The sequence below is a fragment of the Podarcis filfolensis genome (assembly GCF_964270895.1).
Source record: "Podarcis filfolensis genome assembly, chromosome: 7".
In the NCBI taxonomy this organism is placed as follows: domain Eukaryota; kingdom Metazoa; phylum Chordata; class Lepidosauria; order Squamata; family Lacertidae; genus Podarcis; species Podarcis filfolensis.
In genome coordinates this window covers 62,276,807-62,299,273 of record NC_139603.1, presented here as the reverse complement: position 1 = coordinate 62,299,273, position 22,467 = coordinate 62,276,807, and the positions used below count along the sequence as shown (strand labels likewise).

Genomic DNA, 22,467 nt, shown 5'->3' with positions numbered 1-22,467 from the left:
ATGTTGGGAGTTGTAGTCCAGCATCAGCCGAACACGGGCTACCTCCAACAGCGGTTCTCAACCTGTGGGTCCCCAGATGTTGTTGGACTGCAACTCCCATCATCCCTGAGCTCTGGCCTTGCTAGCTAGCGGTGATGGGAGTTGTAGTTCAACAACATCTGGGTACCCACAGCTTGAGAAAGGCTGCTCCAGATCAACCATAGTGTCTTTCTACCACTCTCATCTATTTCTAGTTGGGTTTTTTTTTAAAAAAAAAACCGTCGTCGGACTAGAATGCACTCTGCACAAGCTCAGGGGCATTTGCCAACGATAACTGTTTAACTATCAAGGGAAAGGTCGCCATCGCTTGAGACGCAGCCTCCCTTTTTCCTAAGTGCGAGTCGGGCAAGCAGCCAACCATCTGAGTCCACAAGGGCTCTTCGGGGGTCTGCCGACTGAGCCAGGAGGCTGCCCGGTGCTTGCCTGCCTGCCCGCCCCTTGGGAAGGGAGAGCAACCCGCCCCTGCGCCTCACCAGAGGCATCCCAGCGTTGCCAGGACGACCGTGGGATGCCGGTGATCCCCTTCCTTCCGCTTTTAGCCGCGCCCCTTGTAAAAAAAAAATATATACCGGTGGCTGCCTAAAAAAGAAAGAGGCGAGGAAGGAAGCACATATCGGAGAGAGGTGCAAAGGTCATCATTTTCCTCCCACGCAGGTTTTCGCCTGCCGGCTTTGTAGATTTCCGTTTGAGAAGTTTGATCTGAGCAGTGCTTCGATTTGCTGACGGTAAGCCCGGGGCCTGGTGGGGCTTCTCTTCAATGCATTTCCATGAGTTCCGGGGCAGCCATGGTTTCCTTTTAGCCCCCCGTTATTTCTACTGCCTTCCTCCCCCACTTCGCGATGAGAATCTGCTCTGCAAGCACTCATGGAGTCTGCACCCCACCCACCCACAACTAAATATATAGCGGGGCTGGGTCAGGGCTAAGATTAAGCCCCAGGATCAGTATCTAAACTGAAAAACCGAGGTGTTTGTTTGTTTGTTTAGGGGCAGCTAAATACAACTTCTCTCCTTCCTTGTCAGGCATTCCTGTTAAACCATGCAAAACTCAGGGGTAACAAGAGGAATCCATGTTTTGTGAAATTTAGACCCCCCCCCCAACAATATGCAGCCTTTTTATATAGCACTGAAATAACAGATAATTGAAAAGTGTAGCCCTCCAAATGCTATTGGATTAACTTCCCCATCATCCCTGGCTATTGGCCACATTTGACTGGAGCTGATGAGAGAAGTGTTATGTGGGAGCACTGAGGTTTTATTTTTTATCGCTATAATAATTTAATGCAGGGTTAATGTGAAATGTGTTGCTTATTATGTTAGAACTGTGTTGCTTATTACATTAGAAATTATTATGCACTGGCTACCCTTGATGGTCATGGCTGTCTTCCACACAATGCTCAGTATTGCTATGGGAATGCTTAGTGGAATGGAGAAAGCCACATTTCCCTAGAAGCAAAACTCCTGTTTTAAGTGCTCGGAAAGTGCAACATCTACACAACACATTTGCTGGATCTTTCACAACAGCTAAACGTTAACAGCAACCTTGTAGCATATTATGAACAGTTTGTCTGGAAGACTGAAAGATTTGGAAAACATGGCACAGATGCTGTTGTTGGTCATCATGAGTAACAACTTTTCATACATTTGGTCTCTGTTGGTTTATCAACTTTTATATGTGCAGAAACATGCTAAGGGAGCCTACAGTGTGAAATTGCTAATAAGCTATAAGTGATCTTCCCACTGCAAGCTTTCCCATGTTGCACTATAAGTTTTTATAATCTCTGCAATTGTGTGAACACAATACTTCTCTTGCAAGTCACTGCCAGTTCTAGTTATCTGTGGCAAGGGCATGTCTCTTGCTACATTTATGCAGGAGCACAAATTTGCTCAGCATCTGCCTGACATTATGCAGGTTGGCAACATACAGGAAATTGTGTAGTTGTGGGTAGCCCATATTACAAAATAATGCATTGCTCTGGACTGAAGAGAAGTTTATTTCGCAGTATCGCGCAGTGTTGCAGCTTTGATATCAGCATTTTGAAACAAAATAATAGTATTGTTTATGTTGAAATAGTTTGAACCTGCAGATTTAGCATTTTAACACATCTTCAGTGTTGTGCTGTCTGCTCTTTTGATTAGTATAATTTGGTGGTGTATGTTCTGTTTCCTAGAGAAAGATGGCGGATCCTTGGCAAGAATGTATGGATTATGCAGTTATTTTAGCAAGAAAAGCTGGAGAGGTATGTTTCAGGAAATTTTTAATGTTTGATGTTTTATCATGTTTTTAATATTCTGTTGGGAGCCACAAAGAATGGGGAAAGCCAGCCAGATGGGTGGGGTATAAATATATTATTATTATTATTATTATTATTATTATTATTAATTTATATGCTTTGAATTTTTGTAAGCACATAATTACTCTGAAAAATGTATATGTCTTGCTTGCTTGTACTTCTGTTTAGTACTTCAGCAGTCTAAAACGATGGGGTATTTGCAGAACAAATAAGGAGACCAACTCCATTTTAAAATATAAAAACAAAGGGAAGGTTTAGAAAAGCATGATCAGCTTTGTAAGGTAGTCCAAAAATATAGCAGTCTACAACATGCTGTACTTCCCTTCTGCTAGTCATTTTTAGATAGGAGACAATGATCACAAATGGCTGTATTCAAGCCTGAGCATGATGGCTGCTTTCAGATGAGCTATTTACTGTGAAATTGCCATTCCCCATCTACTCACCTTGAGAAGTCATCCATATGACACTGTCATGCATTTGTAATCTTCCCATTGCCCTTGGTGGTTTCTGGCTTTTTCTTTTTCTTTTTTTTTGTACCAGAAAGAATCTGATATGTTCTGAAAAGGCTGGAATAGTAGCACTATAGTAGTGGGGATGATTCATAACACCATTAAGTAGTCTTTGGAGAGGGCTTTGGATGTGCTAAGTGACATTGCTGGGGCAGGAATGGCACCTCTCCTCATTTCTGGTTCATAAGCCCCTGAGCTTCTGCCTGTTCCACAAGGGAGGAAATGTTTTTGTGCATCTGACTGAGTGCATTAACTTTTGTTTTCAAAAAGTGTCATGCAAAAATTTTTCTTTGCAGGTAGTCCGGGAAGCACTAACAAAGGACATAGCTATCATGATTAAAAGCTCTCCAGCAGATCTAGTGACTGTCACTGATCAAAAAGTAGAAAATATGCTTATTTCTTCTATAAAGGAAAAATACCCTTCTCACAGGTACAGAATATTTTAGAACTTGATTTTTTATTATCACTGGGGTGTCTGAAGGATGTGTCTGAAGTACAGGTATGAAAGCTTTGGTCCTGAGGGCTCAAAATAAGCACAGGGAACCTGGCAAACTAATAACATAGCTTTTTCTTACATTTTAAGTTGTGCTTGTCTCGCATAACCTCCATTTATCACACTTCAATTCTAGTTAGGTAAGGATGGGAAAAGGGAGAATAATGGAACCTTCAACACCTGTAGGCAGTAACTAAGGAAGCTTCTTTCAGTTAAGGCAAAATGGCAGGATGACACAAGGGTGTGGTAGAAGCCGAGAGAAATGAATGACAGGCTATGCAAATATGAAGAGGTGGATCAGAGAGTCATCATGGTGTTATGGTTGCTGCTTAGGCAGGGGTAGCCCAATTGCCCTGGATGCAGGCAAGCCATGATCATTTGCGGGTGAGTATACCAGTGATTTCAGTCTCTGCAGGTCAGCAAGAGTCTTAATTGTAAGATGGTACTATTAGGCATATGTGGGAAGATTATGTTTTATTCAAAGTGTTGTGCGTGTAGAATGGGTGAGAGGATGCCTGCTGTCTATAGAGACAGAGTTTGCAGATCCTAAAAAAAGAGGGAAGATCAGATTATATCTAACTAGATATGGTTGTGACAGCTTCATAGATCTGGGAAATGGATTATAGGTCAGACACGTTTTATCAGTGTGGTACAACATGAGAAGTGGGCTGCTCCTGTTGGGAGAGATGAAATCACTGTCATATGGGGAATAGCCAGGCAATGTGAAGGTGAGGCAAGTCTGGCAGAGAACAGCAGTATGCACATGGGCATCTTGTTTCTCAAGACAGAAGAGCAAGCCTGATCCAAGAGGTCAGGACTTCCCAACTGACCTGCTGTGACAAATCTAGCCCTCTTCTTTGACCAGTGCTTAGGGGACATAGACAGGATAAATCTATTAACTGCCACATCCCAGTTCTAGGACTCATTTTAGGTTCAAAGTCTCACATAGGTGCAAAGGATGCAAAATACCAGTGGTGGCAGAAGGGGCTCTCTCTACTTTAGCAAGTTCTGCTGGGTTATATGGGAAGATCCAATATAGTGGAGCTTTCAAGTGCAACCTCATTGCTTACCAAGCATATATGACAGATATATAGCAGAAAGTGCTGTATCATACAACACGTAACTACTTTGTGGAATTCACTCCCACAAGATATTGTAATGATCTCTAGCTTATGTGACATGAAAAGGAGATCACAAAAATACATGAAAGATGGAGTTTTAGAGACACACCAGGACAGAGGCAGTAGTGGGGAAGGTTGTTGCATTCCTGTCCTCTTTGTGGGCTGTCCAGAGTCATCAACAGATCACTGTGGGCTGCCAGGACTACATCCGGCCTAATCTAGGAAGCTGAAAAAAATCCGACAAGGCTTCTTATGGCTATCTATTTCCTGTGCATAAAATGAATCTGTACCATGGAGAATGGGATGTTCCATAAATGATTTGTTGGATGAATGATCATTTTTGAAGTTGTGACATTTTAAGATCTATATGTGACAGGTGTAAATCCTGTATATGTTTGTTTGTTTTTTAAAAAACATCCCTTTAGTTTTATTGGAGAAGAATCTGTTGCTGCTGGTGCAAAAAGTACCTTGACAGATAATCCCACTTGGATTATTGACCCTATTGATGGAACGACTAACTTTGTTCACAGGTATGTTTTTTGCATCTTTCTCTTAGAGTCACGGTGGGCGTGTTTAGGTGTCACATTAAATCACAGATCGATCATACCCACTTCACTCTTCCCCACTAGCACTGGGAAGAAACAAACTATGATCCCATTATCAGCTTTACATCAACCAGGGATTACAGTTGGGTTTGCTCCAAACAAACCACCATATCTAAGCAATGTTTCTTCTTGGCTTATTGATCATAGTTGTTGTTGTTGTTGTTGTTGTTGTTTTTAAGTCAACTACCGGTAAATTGCAGTCTTTGATTTGGACATCACATTAAGCCATGGTTTGTTTCTCCCCTGTGAAAATAGTGAAGCGAGCGTGATTGACTTGTGCAATATACCTCTGTGCTTTCCCCTCTCTGGAATCAAAGTAAGATCTTTGTGCTGTCCTGTGAGATGGTCATGTTAGACTTTGCTTTCCAGTTTGTATTTGATTAGGAGTAGCTAGTTAAAACGTTGCCTTAGTTCTCTAATTTACAGTTGAACACATGCTGCCTGTCAATCATTAACACTATGCCTCTGAGCTTACAAGTGCAATATGCTTATCTCTTTTGTTTTCAAGGTTTCCCTTTGTGGCTGTTTCAATTGGCTTTGTTGTAAAGAAACAGGTAACTTATAATTTTTTTTTAACATAAAGTAAAAAAGTAAAATACTACCATGGCTGCCTACACACAAAATGTAAACTTTTTTTTTAAGGCGTAAAAACCCCCCTATGATATTTCATTTCTTTGGTTGCAGATAGAATTTGGAATTGTATACAGCTGTGTAGAAGACAAAATGTACACCGGCAGGAAAGGAAAAGGAGCATTTTGCAACGGGCAAAAGCTCCAAGTATCAAAGCAACAAGGTACGGCTTTTGCATTAATATAGCAGTATGACTATACAAAATTGGGAAAGTGATGGGTCAGATTCAACTAACCTGGTGCCCCAGTAGAATGACTTCCACTAGCACAACAGGGCTTCTCCACCTCTCACTGTGCCTCCCCCAGATCCTACTGTAAAGGGTAAAGTGAACCCTCAGAATAGTGCTCACAGGATGGAGAGGGGAGATAGTTATTTCCAGCAAGCAGAAATGCTTATGCTGGCAGAATGGTCATCTTAGCAAGATGTTGAATTTCACCCTGTGGATTGAGAATTGCAGAGACCCAATTTTTGACTTAAATTTATTTTAGATGTACTGTGGTACCTTGGTTTACGAACTTAATCCATTCCGGAAGTCCGTTCTTAAACCAAAACCGTTCTTAAACCGGGGCGCACTTTCCCTGATGAGGCCTTCCACCGCCGGTGCCCTTCCACCGTTCGGATTCTGTTCTTAGAATGAGGTAAAGTTCTCAGACCAAGACACTATTTCCGGTTTTGCGGAGTTTGTAAACCAAATCGTTCTTAAACCAGACTGTTCTTAAACCGAGGTACCACCATATTAGAATAGAATTCATGATTTCACCCAGAGAACGCTATCCTGGAGACTAGATCATTCATGTGAACAAAATGCGATGAGTGTTTTTCCATACTAGCTTCACTGTTCATTTTACATATTATCTGTAGGAATAAACAAACCATTTTCAGCTCAGAAGACCATAGAGAACCTTTGGGTGCAGAGTGAAATCTGCTCCTTCAAGTAAGGTTGAGGCAGCAGGGTTGGCCCATGTATCAGTCTTGTGCTTATTTTTTGATCTTATTACAGACCAAAGGGCACTGTATAAATTCAGGTAAGTGCAGGAAGCAGAGGCCAAATCCTGACACCCCTAGTGTGTTACATGCAAATTTCTATTTATTTGCAGATTTATAAACCGCTTCACAACCAAAAGCTATTGAAGTGGTGTACAGTAAAGTAAGATAAAAGTACAAAAGATCATGAACTCTGTGAGCAAAAGGCAATAAAACCATTTGTATGGATATTGTATAATGGTTTAATGAGTTATATGCTGTGGGGGGAACATTGTGTGAGTACTTTTCTTAAACACTCACTGTTTTTCCTTTGAGCTACAACAACCAAATCTGAATTAAAGTAATGGTCAGACTTGTCTACCTTTCCTCCCCCCCCCCACCTCTCTACAGATATTACCAAAGCACTCTTAGTGTCAGAGTTGGGATCCAACCGTGATCCAGAGGTTATAAAAACTGTTCTTTCTAACATGCAAAGACTACTGAACATTCCTATTCATGGGTATGTCGTCTTCTTCTTCTTCTTCTTCTTCTTCTTCTTCTTCTTCTTCTTCTTGTTGTTTATTTATTAAATTACTCTACTGTCCTGCATCCAAAGGTCACAGGGCAGTTTATGCATGCCATTACCAAAAAACAATAACCCTCCCACAATCAGTTTTAAAGACCATAAAGGTAAAGGGACCCCTGACCGTTAGGTCCAGTCGTGGCCGACTCTGGGGCTGCGGTGCTCATCTCACTTTATTGGCTGAGGGAGTACAGCTTCCGGGTCATGTGGCCAGCAGGACTAAGCCGCTTCTGGCGAACCAGAGCAGCACATGGAAACGCCGTTTACCTTCCCGCCGGAGCAGTACCTATTTATCTACTTGCACTTTGACGGGCTTTCGAACTGCTAGGTTGGCAGGAGCAGGGACCGAGCAATGGGAGCTCACCCCGTTGCGGGGATTCGAACCGCTGACATTCTGATCAGCAAGCCCTGGATTGTTTAATTAGCTAAAGGCCTAGAAGAAGAGGAAAGTTCTTCTTAGTGCCTAAAGAAATGTAATAAAGGTGTCAGGCAAGCCTCCCTGAGGAGAGCATTCCACAAGTGGGGAGCCATCACACAAAGGTCCATTCCCATGTTACCGCCATCCAGGCATCTCACAGACAAGGCCCACAAAGAAGGTCCTCAGATGATGATAGGGTCTGCAGTGGTTCATATGGAAAGAGGTGGTCCTTGAGGTATTGTGGTCCTCAGCCGTTTAAGGCTTTATTGGTAAAAACCAGCACTTTGAATTGAACCAGAAACTGATCGGCAGCCAGTACAGTCAGGCTAGGATTGGTGTTATATGCTCAAACTGTCTTGCCCCGGTAAGCAACCTGGCTGCTGAATTCTGCATCAGCTGAAGTTTCCGAACTGTCTTCAGAGGTAACCCCACGTATAACATGCTGCCGTAATATAACCTAAAGGTCTATGCTCTGGCATAGATAACAGAAGTTAGGCTATCCCTGTCCAGATAGGGGCGCAGCTGGGCCACAAGCTGAAGCTGATGGAAGGCACTCTTGAGATCTACATGGCATCCAAGAGGCTTGTTTAGAATGAGGCACAACTTAGTTTTTTTAACAAATAGTCTTTAAAACTGTAGTGTTGGCTATCCTTTCTTTAAAAATGTTTGCTTGTGTGTGTATAACAGCATATTTCAGTTGATGCAGGAAGGCAAGGGCAAGGCAGAGAACATCAATGTTTGTAGCAGTTAAGTGAGCCTAATCTGGTGTTCTGTCGTGAATGTCCTGGCCAAAAGTTCCACAAGGGGGCACTATTAAGAAGCCAAAAAGTCAGCTATTCTAAAGTGTTTACGAGGTCACACATAGTGGGGGGTTATATATAATTTAGGACATAATGGATAAATGATACAATGCAGCAGTGTGTGCCTATTAAAAACAATATGCAGCTATTGAGTTAGATCCAGACTGAGGCTGCATTCCTATACTCACATACTTGGGAATAAGCGCTATTCATCCCAATAGGATTTACTTCTGAGGAGACATGATTTCACAGAGACCTAAGTTAAGTCACGACTAACTTATCTCACTGAAAGAGACCCAGGTCAAATGATTTCGTTTGCATCTGCTTCTTTTGCATTTCGAATGACTGGTGATTACTGTGAATATTTCAATGTGAAACTGCAGGGTTTGAATTTGTTGCGATAATATACTTTCTCTGTTTTAGGATTAGAGCAGTTGGGACTGCAGCCGTAAACATGTGCCTGGTGGCGACAGGAGGAGCAGACGCCTACTACGAGATGGGCATTCACTGCTGGGATATGGCAGGGGCTGGGATTATCATTATGGAAGCGGGCGGAGTGCTGCTCGATGTCTCAGGTAAAATATGTTGGGAATGTAACAAGACCAGTTAATTTCTGCTTTCTTAACTAAGGGATGTGCATTTGTGATGTGCAATTCTGATTGTGTTCTATGTCTTTAACGGTTGTCAGTTTAGTAAACAGTGGGTGGGGCTTTAGAATTTGAGTGTATTCCATCCAGTGGGTTGTCAGGGTCTCAAGTTTTTGCAGGATTTAACCCACTACTTTTGTCCTGGAAAACACACCAGATTAGTATGACTAGCAGACAGGGGTTGCCTGTACTGTAAACCACTATGCAATCTTCAGATGAAGGGTGGTATATTATTATTATTATTATTAGGTTACTTTGGAGTGATCCTTAATAAATTTTCACATGACTTATCCAGAGTATTTCGATAATTATAGCTAAAACCCTGCTTCATAATATTAGTTCATAAATAACACTGTAAATCAGTTGTGTTTGTTGTTGTTTTTTTCGTCCCCAGGGGCACCATTTGATTTGATGTCAAGAAGAATAATTGCTGCAAATAGCCAAGTACTAGCAGAGCGGATAGCAAAAGAGATTCAGGTCATTCCCTACCAAAGGGATGATGAAACAAATTAAATGTTATAATTGCACCATCTCTGTTATGGACAATTCCTATCAGCTGGTCTGTATACTTAAAAAGAGCTTTCAATGTGAAATGCACCCTTTGTGCTAGGGCACATGATATAGATCTGTTGCTGAGTTCTGACATTTCAAAGCTTGATGCTTCAGTCCTTCCCAAAGTTCCTAGAAATGTGTTCTGTCTTTTTTTAATAATGTTTCATTACCTTGTTTATGTCTCTTACAGGAAAACATATGGGGTGTGGTAGTAGGATTTCTGCTTCAAACATCTTGGGCCCAGAGACTCATTCTGTAATCTGAGGACCAAACTAGATGTTACCTTTGCAAATACTGTATTTTTTGCACCATAACACTCACTGTTTTCCTCCTAAAAAGTAAGGGGAAATGTCTGTGCATGTTATGGAGGGAATGCCTACGGGTGGCATGCCTACGGATTTTCCTCCTCTAAAAACTACATGCGTATTATGATCGAGTGCGTGTTATAGAGCGAAAAATACGGTAAGTGGCCTCAAACTCATGTTTGTCAGTACAAGCATGGAGTGGGCGGTTGCAGGCGGTTGCAAGGACAGGTCAGCCAGCAGGTGGAGCAGATCCATAACTCCTGAACAGCCCACAGTTTCTCCTGCACAATTTCCCTGGACTCTCTCTTCAGCCAAACACATTTTCTGACACAAAGCTAGATGCAAGCAGAACTTGCTGGGGAGAATCAGCAAGCACATATCTGCCTGGCAAGTCTTCCCTGCAAAGTTAGCATTACGATGGAAAAACTGCCCTGTTGTTTCCCTCTCAGTGTCCAGTTTGGCCACAAAACTTCTTCATTTGCCAACTTCTGTTTTCTGTATTTTCCACCTCATATTGTATTTCATATCAACCTTGTTGATACTGGCCTGATCAGTATCATCTTTGATATGCAGAGCACAGGATGTCAGAGTTGAAGTCAGGATCCAGTTAACCATTTTGAAAACATTGTGTGTGACATGGTGGCATAAAAGCATATGCTTAAAGTCTCGTCAACTGAAATCTATGGTACTTTAAAATGTTTAGCTTTGGCTTTATTATTCTGCAGCTTTTCACAGAATTGTGGTTTTTCCTTTCTCCTTCACAATAACTGTTAAAAGGTGTTTTAAAAGGGGAAATTATTACTTAGATTCCAAATGCAAAAATAAAATAAGACAGGCATGCCCTCTTTCAAATATCTAATTATTAAACTAGTGTAAAAATATTTGGCCAAAAATCATGGAACTGTTATTGTCAATATGAGAGTAAACATTTGGCTGAATTTTACACTGAGCATTCTTCACAGGAAATTTTTTATAGCCTTATTTTGAGAAGTTTATTTCCAGTTCCAGATATTTATTTCTTGGTTTATTTTGGAAGTCAGTGTTTGATCAGCTGAAGTGGAGTAAGTAAGTAAACAATAGCTCTTTCAGGGGCAGCAGAAAGTCTTGTGGTGCATTAAAGAGTGACTTATGAATCAATTAGGGCATAAGCTTGTGTAGGTTGTTTGCAGAAAGCAGGCTATGGCCCAGAAAAGCTTCTCCTTTAATATATTTGTTGGTCTTCTTTAAGATGACATAAGACTTTTCGTTACATTTTCTGATTAGCACTCATTCAGGGATTTATCTGTTAAGCTGCATGTGTCAGTCTTACGTACCATAAAATATCTGACGTTTGCCATCTGTTAGAAAGAAAAGTTTAACTGTAAAGAAGCATTGAGAGGTGTAAGGAAGGTAGCCTTGTGGTGTCTAGAAATATTGACTTGAATCATACATTAAAGCTTGTACCTGCACAGCTGGAACTTTGACAGCCAAAATGTTTTCAGTGTAAAATACAGGTCTCCTGATAGAACCATAGCTCTGTTACTAGCAGTTTTCTGTGATGATTCACTTGGTGGTGCTATTTCGGATGTACAGGCGACCTGTTTGCAACCGTGGAGAAGTGCCACCAATGTAATATTTGTAGGCACGTGGTTAATGGTCCTCTGGTCTTCTGTAATTAGAGCTTTCATTATGCTAGATCTTCTAGTTCAGTCATAACCAACAGGGCTTATGGCCTAGTCACATGAACCTCCGCCATTGTCCTGAAACATTAGGTTGCTAATCTGGCACCCATGGGTGCACATATGGCCAGAGAAGAGCTTCCTAGCACCCACAGGGTCCTGTCTCAATTCTCCCCCCTGCTGAAATTAGGCTGGAAATAAGCCTAAACCTAATGGGATAATGAAAGTCTAACTTTTGCAAGGAGGTGCTCTTCCCAGAGATTGCTGGGAAAGGAAGGTTAGCCCTAGCTTCTCTCTCCAGGAAAATTGCCACCACCATTAGATTTTGGAGATTGGGAGCAAAAACAATTCCATCAAATATAATTGCTGGCGAGGAGGGAGGGTGTTAGTGACTGTGCATATTCATACAGGGTTGTGGTACCCACACAACACAGTTTCTCCAATTTGTACTTTTGCCCATAGGCCTAAAAATGGTTGGCAACCCCTTCACCTAGTGTATAGGATTTATCACCAGTGTTTAGATTTTAGCAGTGCATGAACTATAGCACCAATGCAAGGGGACAACTCAAGTGTAAGCGCTAGAGACATTTCCTGTACTTCAACCGTCTTCAGAATGATTCTTTAGCATACCAGGCCAGATAAATTCTGAGCTTTTGTATAAAATTTAAGGGCGGGGAATGCTAGTATTAAGAAGCTTTACTTTGTAAAGTTGAGAATTGCTTTGAAAATTGTTGTAGTAATATATTTAAAATAAAGTCCAGCTTTATTTTTGGCTTTAAAACGACCGTGACTATTCTTGCCCTTTATTTTCAGAAATTTGCATGCTCCAGCGCCGCCTTCACTGAGCAGTAATTAAAACATGTATTTCAGTGATAGTTGTTTTCTTAAAAGCTAGTCTAAAATTGTATATCCAGCACCTGTGATCGAATGTCCTGTTGCAACATAATTGATGGGAGTAGCCTTGGCATTGTCCCATACGCATTGTTGCCTTTAACAAATAACCAAGGAAGAGATGTACTTGAGAAGAGGCATTTGGAAACAATAAGAGGAAAAGGTGTGTAAAATAGTAAGGGTGTGCCTGTGCTGTGCAAGGGAAGGGCTGGCTACGCTTGAGTTCATCGTTTTGAAAAAAGAACTAATACGTATTCCTTTGTATGAGTTGCATCATTGAAAATGAAGTGTCCTGTATAGTTGTTAGCCAGCCAGTAGAGGGACTCATTTCCCCAAGTTAAAATGATGTACATTGCTTCCTCTTACTAATATACTCTCACTTATGCTAATACACCAATATGGTATGTTCACATTTCTAAAACAAACGGGCAAACACATTGTCTCTTTGGCGGTACATCAGTTTGTTGCTGTTGACATCCCTCAAGTAATAAAAGCCAGATAGCTTTACTAGGGATTGGTTCCAGAGAATAAGATCCCATATTTGGGTGGTTTAGGATTCCGCTGTTGCCTGGCTAAATTCAGTATTTTCCAAGTCTCACACAGAGTAAAGGTCTGATATCAGGAATTGCCCTATGATGATGGCCTTTGGATTTTTTCTCAGGGGGCAGCTCAGCTATCTTTGCTCTGTATTTCACATACTTTTCCAAGTGTGCTGTCTTGCAGACATTCACATATAGAAGTGTACAGTCTTGCATTTCAAACTAGACATTCCTCCACAGATTTCACAATAACGTAATCTTCACGTACATTAAAAAGCAGCATGTTAATGTCTGCAAAATGAAGGGAAGCTTTAGTTAAAATGTTATATAAACTTTACTCAGATTGTTATCAGCACAATAAAAGTGGGTGATGTTTATGGCTAAGAGAGATAATGGGCTGAAAAATGCTAACTGATAAGCATGGTATTTTTTCTAGCTGTGTTCTGCACTAGCTGGTACCACTTCCCTCCCCCATCCTGGAAAAATTGTTTGGGGTAAAGGACTTAGCGAAGAGATTAGAGTTGCAACGGCCTTATAGGCAACTCTACATGAAACCTGATGCTCTCATCTGTGCAATTAACCATTTCTTTTTCAACAAGAAACATCAGCTCACAATAACATAATGACAACCAATACAGCCATCTCATTTTAAACATGCGAGTCAATATAGGTTATCGAAATACCCTGATACATATCCAAAGGAAATTAGCATTTATAAGAAATGTGTTCAAACGTAGCAAGGGCAGTAAAGTCCCCGGATCTTTGCATAATAGATGGTGGGTGTTCTGTGTCATTTCAGGCTTGAAGTATAAGCCTCTTGGCAGCCATAAGGGCTTGCAAAATCCATCTTTGTCCTATCATTAGTCCTCACAGGAATATAATTTAAAAGTAGATGAACATCTGCAAACGAAAAGCATTTGTGCAATACAAAATGAATGCAGACAATAACTACAGACCAAAAAATACATATCACTGGACATGCTCACATCATATGCCTCAATGTCACATTGAAATTAATGATTTCCATTTGGCAAGAGAGAGTAACCTATATCTACATATAGGATTAGATCCAAACAGTGTTTGGGTTTTTGTTTTTTTTAAAACCATCTTATTTTGCTTATAGAACATAACACAACGCAAAGCAAATAAGAAAGACAACCTCAGAAAATAGCAAATGTATGCCTCTGCAAAATTTTGTTTTAAAAAAATCAGAAAATGTTCCACCAAATATATCTGTGGGTTATGGATGGATTTAATTGTGTGTGCGTTTCTTTTCATATATTCAATAGAGCTTTAACTATTTCGTCGAATATTTCATTACTACTGGGTTCCAGTTTTGTTAGAACCAAGAATCTTATGTCTATTTATTTATTTATTTATAACAATATTTATATACTTATATTTTATATACATAAAAAATGTAGTTACAGATAGGTAGCCGTGTTGGTCTGCCATAGTCAAAACAAAACAAAAAAAAATTCCTTCCAGTAGCACCTTAAAGACCAACTAAGTTAGTTCTTGGTATGAGCTTTCGTGTGCATGCACACTTCTTCAGATAAAAAATGTAAGTGGTTTACAAAAAGTATATATAAAACTATACAGTTAAAAAGTTTAAAACAGAAATCAGATAATTACTGTGGAAAGAGCAGTTGAAATAAAAAATTGTCCAGTAGCACCTTCTAGATACCAACTAAGTTTGTTCTGAGTATAAGCTTTCATGTGCATGCACACTTCTTCAGATACTTCAGGTACAGCGTAGAGCTGGTTGGACTAATACTATGAGACAACTTCCTGTGTTCTTTAGCAGGCACCAGAAAGTTGATTCCAGTTTTCTTCAACCAGTGTCACGAACTGGCAGGACCATGGAGAGGGGAAAGAGGATCCAGGTGAGGGGTGTAGCCGTGACTGATACATACCGAGGCAAGCTGGGGGTGGAGAAGGAGAGGTCGGGGGCATAGAAAGTATGGCTTTTTGGCAAATGAAATCCTGAATAATTTTTTCAGCTCCTTATATACCTCGTTCCAAAATTTCCCTACAATTTTACATCCCCACCATGTGTGATAAAAGGTTCCCACCTCCCTCTTACATCTCCAGCATAAGTTTGACTGCTTTTTGTAAATCTTAGCCAGTATTTCCGGAGTGAGGTACTAGCAGTAAAACATTTTCATCATGTTCTCTTTTATCGTATAACAGGTTGTGAAATTGATATCCACCTTCCACAACCTTTCCCAATTTCCCAATTGGATTGTATGACCAAAATCCTTTGCCCACTTTATCATTACTTCTTTGGTTGTTTCGTCCTTCAGTTCCCACTCTAACAGCAAATTGTACATTTTAGAGATGGTCTTCTTTTTAGGTTGTATTAATTCACTTTGTAATTTTGACACTTTTTGATCAAAGCCCTTCTTTTTATCCTGATTAAATCTCTGAACCACTTGGTGGTATTGTACCAGCTATTGTAATTTTTCTTTTTTCGGTTTTGGAAATAAAAAATTTAAAAAAGAAGAAAGAAAGTACTCATGGGGTGACAGCGGACAGCAAGGGGGTTGGTGTTGGTGCAAAGGACCAAAGCAGGGCCCATTGCCAGAGCCTGAGCTCCCCATCTCCACGAACATGGCGAGCTCTGAGGCATAGGGAGCAGTGGAAGGTGTGCTCTAGGAGGCCGAAGCCAGCAATGGCCCACAGCCCAGCTCATGAGCTGATCAGATGGAGCTCACCAGCTCTGGAAGAAGGTTGTGATACCTCAGCTGGAGTGGGCTTGGAAGAGGTGAGGGTCACATGCCTCATCTAGCCTAGAAGCTGCAATCAGCATGCAAGGGATAAATGGGAAGCAGAGGTGAGGTTCTGTGTCTGGTGGACTTCCCATGAGGATGGGCCTTGGCTTGGATATTCCAGAAGCAATTCAGGAATGTACTTTTGGGGACTGCATACACCAGTGGGGACTTGCCACCAGGTACGCTGGGGGTTGAGGACAACCAGGTGCCTGCCAGATGTTTTGAACTTCAATCTCTATCAGCCCCAGCTAGCACAGCCAATGGTGAAGAATGATTAGCAACATCTGATGAGACGAGGTTGGGGGAGGCTGGTCTACCCGCTGGCAAGCATACAGATTATCAGTTTTCCACCCACTCAGACTGTGGCAGAATAACGCTTTACTTAAATAAGAGATTCCTCAAAAATTTGACCCAGCTACGGTGGGAAATGGAGCTACAAGGTCCAGAGAAGCTGGAAGGCTGCAATTGCCCATATCCCCAAGATAGCTTATGTAACAGAAGGGAGGAAATACTTTTCTAATCCCCTATTCCTGTAAATTAAATTTTAATTGTTTTTAATTGCTGGATTTTAAATTGTGGTAACTCACTTTAGGACCAGCTGGCAAAGAACAGATAACAATATCCAAATAATGTAGCCTGTGGGTCTAACGGTAGCTAATAATCCTGTTTTAATTTCTATTTCATTTATTAGTTTTGTTGAGGCGAGTTTGGTAACCCTCTCAAGGTGAGAGGGTGTGTGGACTAGCCAATCCTGGCAAGATTGCTTACTCTATGGGTTTAACTCCTTAATGCATTAAATTGAGGCAAGCATGTTGGTTATACGAGATTGGATTTATCCCACAGGTTTACTTCAGTATCTTAATCGCTAGAACTGTAGGCCATCAAAGCAGTGGATGGAGGAGGCAGTGTGCCTCCGAATACCCGTTGCTGGGAGTCACAATTGGGGAGAATACTTCGCACTCAAGTCCTGCTTGCAAGCATCCTGTGGACATCTGGTTCACCACTGCAAGAATGATACATTAGATGGAACTTTGGCTTGCGCCTGCAGGACTCTTAGGTTTTTATGCATTAGTTCTGTGCATTATGTGCACAGCCAGATACCATAGCAGCAGAAGGAGCAGGTGGCGCCGTAGTCTAGACCACTGAGCTTCTTAGGCTTGCTGATCAGAAGGTCAGCGGTTCGAATCTGCACGACAGGGTGAGCTCCCATTGCTTTAGCCCAGCTTCTGCCAACCTAGCAGTTCAAAAGCATACCAGTGTAAGTAGATAAATAGGTACTGCTATGGCGGGAAGGTAAATGGCCTTTCTGTGCGCTCCGTCACGGTGTTCCATTGTGCCAAAAGCGGTTTAGTCATGCTGGCCACATGACCCGGAAAGCTGTCTGTGGACAAACACCGGTTCCCTCGGCCTGAAAGCGAGATGAGCGCCACATCCCATAGTCGCCTTTGACTGGACTTAACTGTCCAGGGGTCCTTTACCTTTTACCTTTGTAGCAGCAAGTACCCCATTATTATCTCTACAATGGTACCTCTGTTTGCGAACAGAATCCGTACCGGAGGTCTGGGCTCATTCCGAGGAATTTGCAACTGGAGGACTGCTTCTGGGCATGCGTGCAGCACGGTATAGCGCTTCTGTGCATGCGCACAGGACAAAACACCGAAAAATACTTAGGAGTTTGCCACGTCCGCATCCCAAAGATTACGTATCCAGATGGAAATGTAAGCAGAGGTACAACTGTACTACTTTAAATTTAGCATAGGGACTTGTATGTACAGAGGAGAGAAAAGCACTCTGTACTTGGAAAACTGATATTGGCCTAGGTCCCTCCCTAATGTGCTAGCTTTTTTCATGCATCAAGCTTTGTGGGATTTATGTATGTTCAGAGTTGGGGAAGTACTTGATTGTCTGCTGTTTGGAATATATGGATTGCCTCTTATTTAAATTCTCCCTAGCGTGTCTTTCATCCCAAAATGTAAACTGCAAACTCCACTGGACTTAACTTCAAGTTAGCCTTTATTGGATACCCTAAGTATATTATCATAACCCTTTAATCTACAGCTGCAGTTCACAGCCAGATTTGGGTAAGTAGCTTATTATACAGCCCGACTTCAAAGGGACTTCTTGCTCAATAACACATTCCATCCGAATCTGGTAAGCTACAGCCACTGCCCCCTACACTGATTTGCATTCTGGTGCAAATATTCCTGGAAACTGGTGTGTCCGAAAGGAAAATGCTGAAATGCAAAATAAACCTTCGCAATTAAGAATGTTCTTACATGCATGAAACTGTAACAAACTTAGTTTGTGAAAAGGAATTGTGATCAATTTTGCAAAGTAAGCTTGTTCAAAGGGCATGTGTTTGTGTGTGCGGGTGACTGAGTATGAGTGATATGAAAGGCTGTCACTGAAGCAGCTTCCTTTAAGCCAATTCCTTGAAATTATTTATTTCAGTTCCACATAAGCGCTGTGCTCATTTTTGTAACGCTAAACTAATATGCCGTAGGAAAAACAAGCTGAAATGGAAAGATAATGTCTTCACACTCTTCCATAGACTCTGGTACAAATGATGTCATTCATGATATATTCCTAGCAAATGAAAAAAAATAATAGGTTACAATCCATAGTCTTCAATCATCTTTATAGTAATGCTGGTGTCTTCTCAGTTGCTTCTATGTGTGGGGTTGTACTTGTGATGCTGTTGCCAGTAACACTGGCCCAGTTTGCATGTTACATTAAACCATAGCTTATGACCAAGCAGCAGACCTGCACATGCTGTTGAAATCATGGACACACGACTCCTACCCTTCCTCATATACTTTGGGGGCTGTCCACTCACTCCTTCTGTAACTGCCTCACAGAAAGGACATGAGGGTAGAATAGCAATTTGTTAACTTCAGAAGGGTGGTTGTCATAATACAATGCAGCTATCAAGGCTGTAGTGTCAAGAGCCAAGGAGAATGCTATTCTTCCCAATTTCTTCTTGTTTTTTTCCACTCTCTCCTTCCATGCTCCAGTCTGATGGGCAGGGAAGGTATACTATGTCCTAGTACTGGTGAAATCAACTTGATTGGGAAGAATAGCATTCTCCTTGGCTCTTGACACTACAGCCTCGATCGCTGCAACTTTAAGCAAACAACAACAGAACTGACTGCCTTAAAACCCTGGGGTGAAACGTAGAGAGCTGCCTTGCAGAATTAGACCATTAGTCCATCTGGTTCAGTACTGTCTCGCACTGACTGGCAGGGACTTTCAGACAGAGGACCTTAGCAGCCCTAGCTGGCGATACTCAGGATTGAACCTGGAACTGTTTGAATGTTCCGTAGGGTTGCTATATTCCCCCCAAACGTCAATTCCGCCTTTGAAATCCCTGTAATGTCCAACAGAATCCGGACATATGGCAGCCCTATCTTCCGCCACTGGACTATGGTCCTTCCCCTGGCCACATGGTTGTATGAATGAAATGGAAAAAGCTTACCAACACCATAGTTCCATCTGCTATTTTTCGTTTGATGATAGTCTCGTTGCCATTCCACTTCTGCACTTGAATCAGAGTGCCATTCTCTCTTGTTATAACGCTCTTAAAAATAAATATAAAAGTAAGAGTTGTAAGGAGATGAATTTTTGGTTTTACCTGCTATCTTTCTTCTCCCCCACCAACAGGAATATATTTATCTAACTGAAGTTCTGATTATTAGCAGACTCGCCTGTCAAGATACTGCACTTCCCACCATGGGACCATTCCTAGGGGAAACAATAATATTCACCTTGGCACGCCTGTTATCCATTGTTATTTCCTCAAACTCTTGGTCTAGCTTGAAGGAAATCTCAGCAACTTTAAAGACCGTCTCTGTTCTGATGGTGGCTACATCTTTGTCTGTGGTGATGATCACGGTGGGTTTGGCTAGGCTGCCCAGTTTCCTTTGGGCAAAACCTACTCCTGCAGAAGAGAAGGAAAACAGAATTTCACCTTGGGAGACTGACATTACCCTGTCTCTCACCTAGGGCCACTCTCAACCATCTACCAACCCCACGAGTACACAATCCCTGGGCCTTAACAAAGGCCCAAAAAATATGACCCAAAAGAAGAAGAAGAAAGCAAAGAACAAAGAAAGGGGAAAGAAACAAGAAGATGGAAGAGAGAGAAAGAGAGAATAGAAAAAGAAAAAAGGAAAGGGAAAAAAGGAAAACATTAGAGAAAAATAAAAAGGACTTCCGATTCTCCATCTGCCAGTTAACATAAAAACAGTGGGAGGAGATTATTTAAGATATTCAGTCCATGATAACATCTATCTTCTCTCCTTTCTGTTAAATGGTTTTTTTTTTAAAGCCAAAGTGCTTCAGACTCATTCTGAACAGTTTTCTTGTTGCCCCACTCCTTTCCCAGGGAAAACCTATTCTTTAGTGCTAAATCGGAGCAAACGTCAATCCAGAGAAAATCTGCTGTTTCCTTGGATTGAATGCTAAAGAGCCATTTCCCCCAGGGGATAAGCCCTTAGTTTGTGACAAAATGTCTGCTTACCCAGTTCTTTCATATATTCATCAAAATTTTCACTAGAGATGAGTTTCCAGGTTCCTGAGAACTGCTCAACCATGACGTAAGAGTGATGGGGGGAAATCCTTGTGAGTACTGCTGTATGGGAAAACATAATTTTTTGTAGGAAAAAGATAGCTTTTGGCGGGCCATCTCCAGATTTTTTTATGTCCTTGGCATGCTCAGACAGGGAGTTAGTTGCTACAGAATGTCATCTCCTGTGCTGCCACCTGCCAAACGTATAAGGGTGGTGGGACTACCTAGAAGGTCCATCTGATGATCTGAGAGGGTCTCTCAAATATTTGGAGCCTCAGGCCTTTAAACAGTTGGGTTGCCTAGGGGTTCACTACTATCTCTCATCAACTGATGACATATCCTACAACATTTCTCCGATGCAAATAGGGATGTCCCAGTCCATAGTGATAATTTTACTATTTATACCCCACACATCCTACTGGTTTGCCCCATCCACTCTGGGCAGCTTCCAACATACATAAAAACTTCCCTATACATGATTGCCTTCAGACGGCTTGGGGGTTGGATAACTCCATACCCTCCAGCATTTCTCCAATGAAAATAGGGACATCCTAAGGAAAAGTGGGACCTTCCAGGATCAAATCAGAAACCAGGACGACTTTTCTAAATCAGGGACATCCCTGGAAAAAAGGGACTCTTGGAGGGTCTGTGATGATGCTTCTCCTCACTGCCAGCACTTTCTCCTCCTCCTGCCGCCTCTTACTCTTCAGGCCCAATGTTCAAGGAGGAGGAGGAAAACAGGAAACAGCACTGATGTTGTTCACTCATCTATTCACTCACACTTTCCCTCTGGGCCTGATGGACTATGCATGCAACTTGCATGCTTCAGCCCGGCAGAAGCTAGCTGCAAATTATAGCACTGACACTCTGTGTGGTCTGTCCTCCTCCACTCCTCACTCCCCATTAACCTCCCTCTCCAGGGCCTGTCCTCGTGACATCACCAGGGGCATCCTGTCATAACATGGCCAGGGCCCATCCCTAGGTCTCAGGTTTGGGCCCTGAAATCTCAGGGTCTGGGATGCCCTTGACCTGGCAACCCTAGTGGCCTGTGGGCCTCTTCCAGGTCCTTCCTTTCTGTTAATGGTTCTTTATCTTTAAACTGGAATTGGGTCAGAGATTTTCATACTGAGGGTTCCTTCAAAGAGAGGACAATGCCTCTAAAAATCAGGACACACACGGCCTAAATCATAGCAAATGATCCATTTTTTTTTTTTACTGGGCCTTCTCTCCCTTTAGCAGCTGTATAGCAGGCAGTAATTCAACTGGTGAGGATCCCCCCTATCAGTTGAATGCATATGCTGGAGGAAAGTAGCATTTGTTGGGTTTCTGCCTGTTATGTAGCTTGAGTAGAAAAGCTGTTCTGGGGTAGAGGTGCAGGAAGGTGGTGGGCCCATGCTGAAAGCATGGAAAAGTGCTTGCAAATAAGTAGATAGATAGAAGCGATTTCAGTCAAAGCAAATCATGTACTTGAAAAGGTCAATGTTTCCCCAGAAACCTTTTTTTAAAAGTTCACAGCTTACCTATACAGATATATTATCCTTAATACTGAGATCGCCAACACAGTGCTACAGCCTTATGGCTTCAAAACCTCAAATATTTCCAGGTTCAAAAGGGGCCCAAGGACTTTTTCTTTCTGGGTAGGTGACATTTTAGAAAGGTGAAGGATAGAAACTTTGTGTTAGTAGTACAGAGTGTTGGCAGGTTAAATGCCTGTAAGCTAATGAGGGTATCCTCATGTGTGTCTTAAATCTCATCCTGAAGTGAAATTTCAGTCCGGTTATTAAATATCTCTCTTTCCTTCTCCCCACCCACCCCAAACAGCCATGACACTTGGTACAGTCCTCTAATAGACTGAAAAGTGCAGCTAGATAAAAAAATGTCCGATACAAAACGCAGCAGGGAAGCAAAGCTAAAGTTGCTTTCTGGCCCCTGAGTGTCAGTGCACTTCAGATAATACGTGCATTAGCAAAGAAAGTTGTTCTGGAAGTTTTGAAGGTTAATAAGAAAGCTGTGTGAGATAAAATGGTCATTACTGCTCCTTACCAGCAGGGAAAGACCTTTGCATTTTCACAGAAGGAAACT

General features: G+C 41.8%; 2 protein-coding genes across 4 annotated transcripts; one reads left to right on the top strand and one right to left on the bottom strand.

Annotated features, from left to right (window-relative positions):
- Positions 1 to 485: 485 nt before the first annotated feature.
- On the top strand, positions 486 to 12,395 carry IMPA1 (inositol monophosphatase 1). Its single transcript, XM_083623441.1, has 10 exons — positions 486 to 764; positions 2,208 to 2,276; positions 3,136 to 3,269; positions 4,879 to 4,983; positions 5,567 to 5,612; positions 5,743 to 5,851; positions 7,063 to 7,171; positions 8,876 to 9,027; positions 9,494 to 9,947; positions 10,119 to 12,395. Exons 2-9 carry the CDS (start codon positions 2,214 to 2,216, stop codon positions 9,610 to 9,612), a joined length of 837 nt encoding a protein of 278 aa, XP_083479567.1. The 5' UTR covers positions 486 to 764; positions 2,208 to 2,213; the 3' UTR covers positions 9,613 to 9,947; positions 10,119 to 12,395.
- Positions 12,396 to 18,236: 5,841 nt separating this feature from the next.
- On the bottom strand, positions 18,237 to 22,229 carry LOC310766824 (myelin P2 protein-like). Of its 3 annotated transcripts, none has more exons than XM_083623485.1 (5): positions 21,906 to 22,229; positions 20,338 to 20,448; positions 19,583 to 19,755; positions 19,294 to 19,395; positions 18,237 to 18,404 (listed from the first exon to the last, which is right to left on the bottom strand). In XM_083623485.1, the coding sequence occupies exons 2-5, from the start codon at positions 20,408 to 20,410 to the stop codon at positions 18,354 to 18,356; spliced, it is 399 nt and encodes a 132-aa protein (XP_083479611.1). In that variant the 5' UTR covers positions 20,411 to 20,448; positions 21,906 to 22,229; the 3' UTR covers positions 18,237 to 18,353. The 3 variants fall into 3 exon arrangements, with proteins under 3 accessions (XP_083479611.1, XP_083479612.1, XP_083479610.1); XM_083623486.1 differs by lacking the exon at positions 21,906 to 22,229 and adding an exon at positions 21,246 to 21,427 and having other exon boundaries at positions 20,338 to 20,445; XM_083623484.1 differs by lacking the exon at positions 21,906 to 22,229 and adding an exon at positions 21,168 to 21,222.
- Between the last annotated feature and the right edge of the window lie 238 nt (positions 22,230 to 22,467).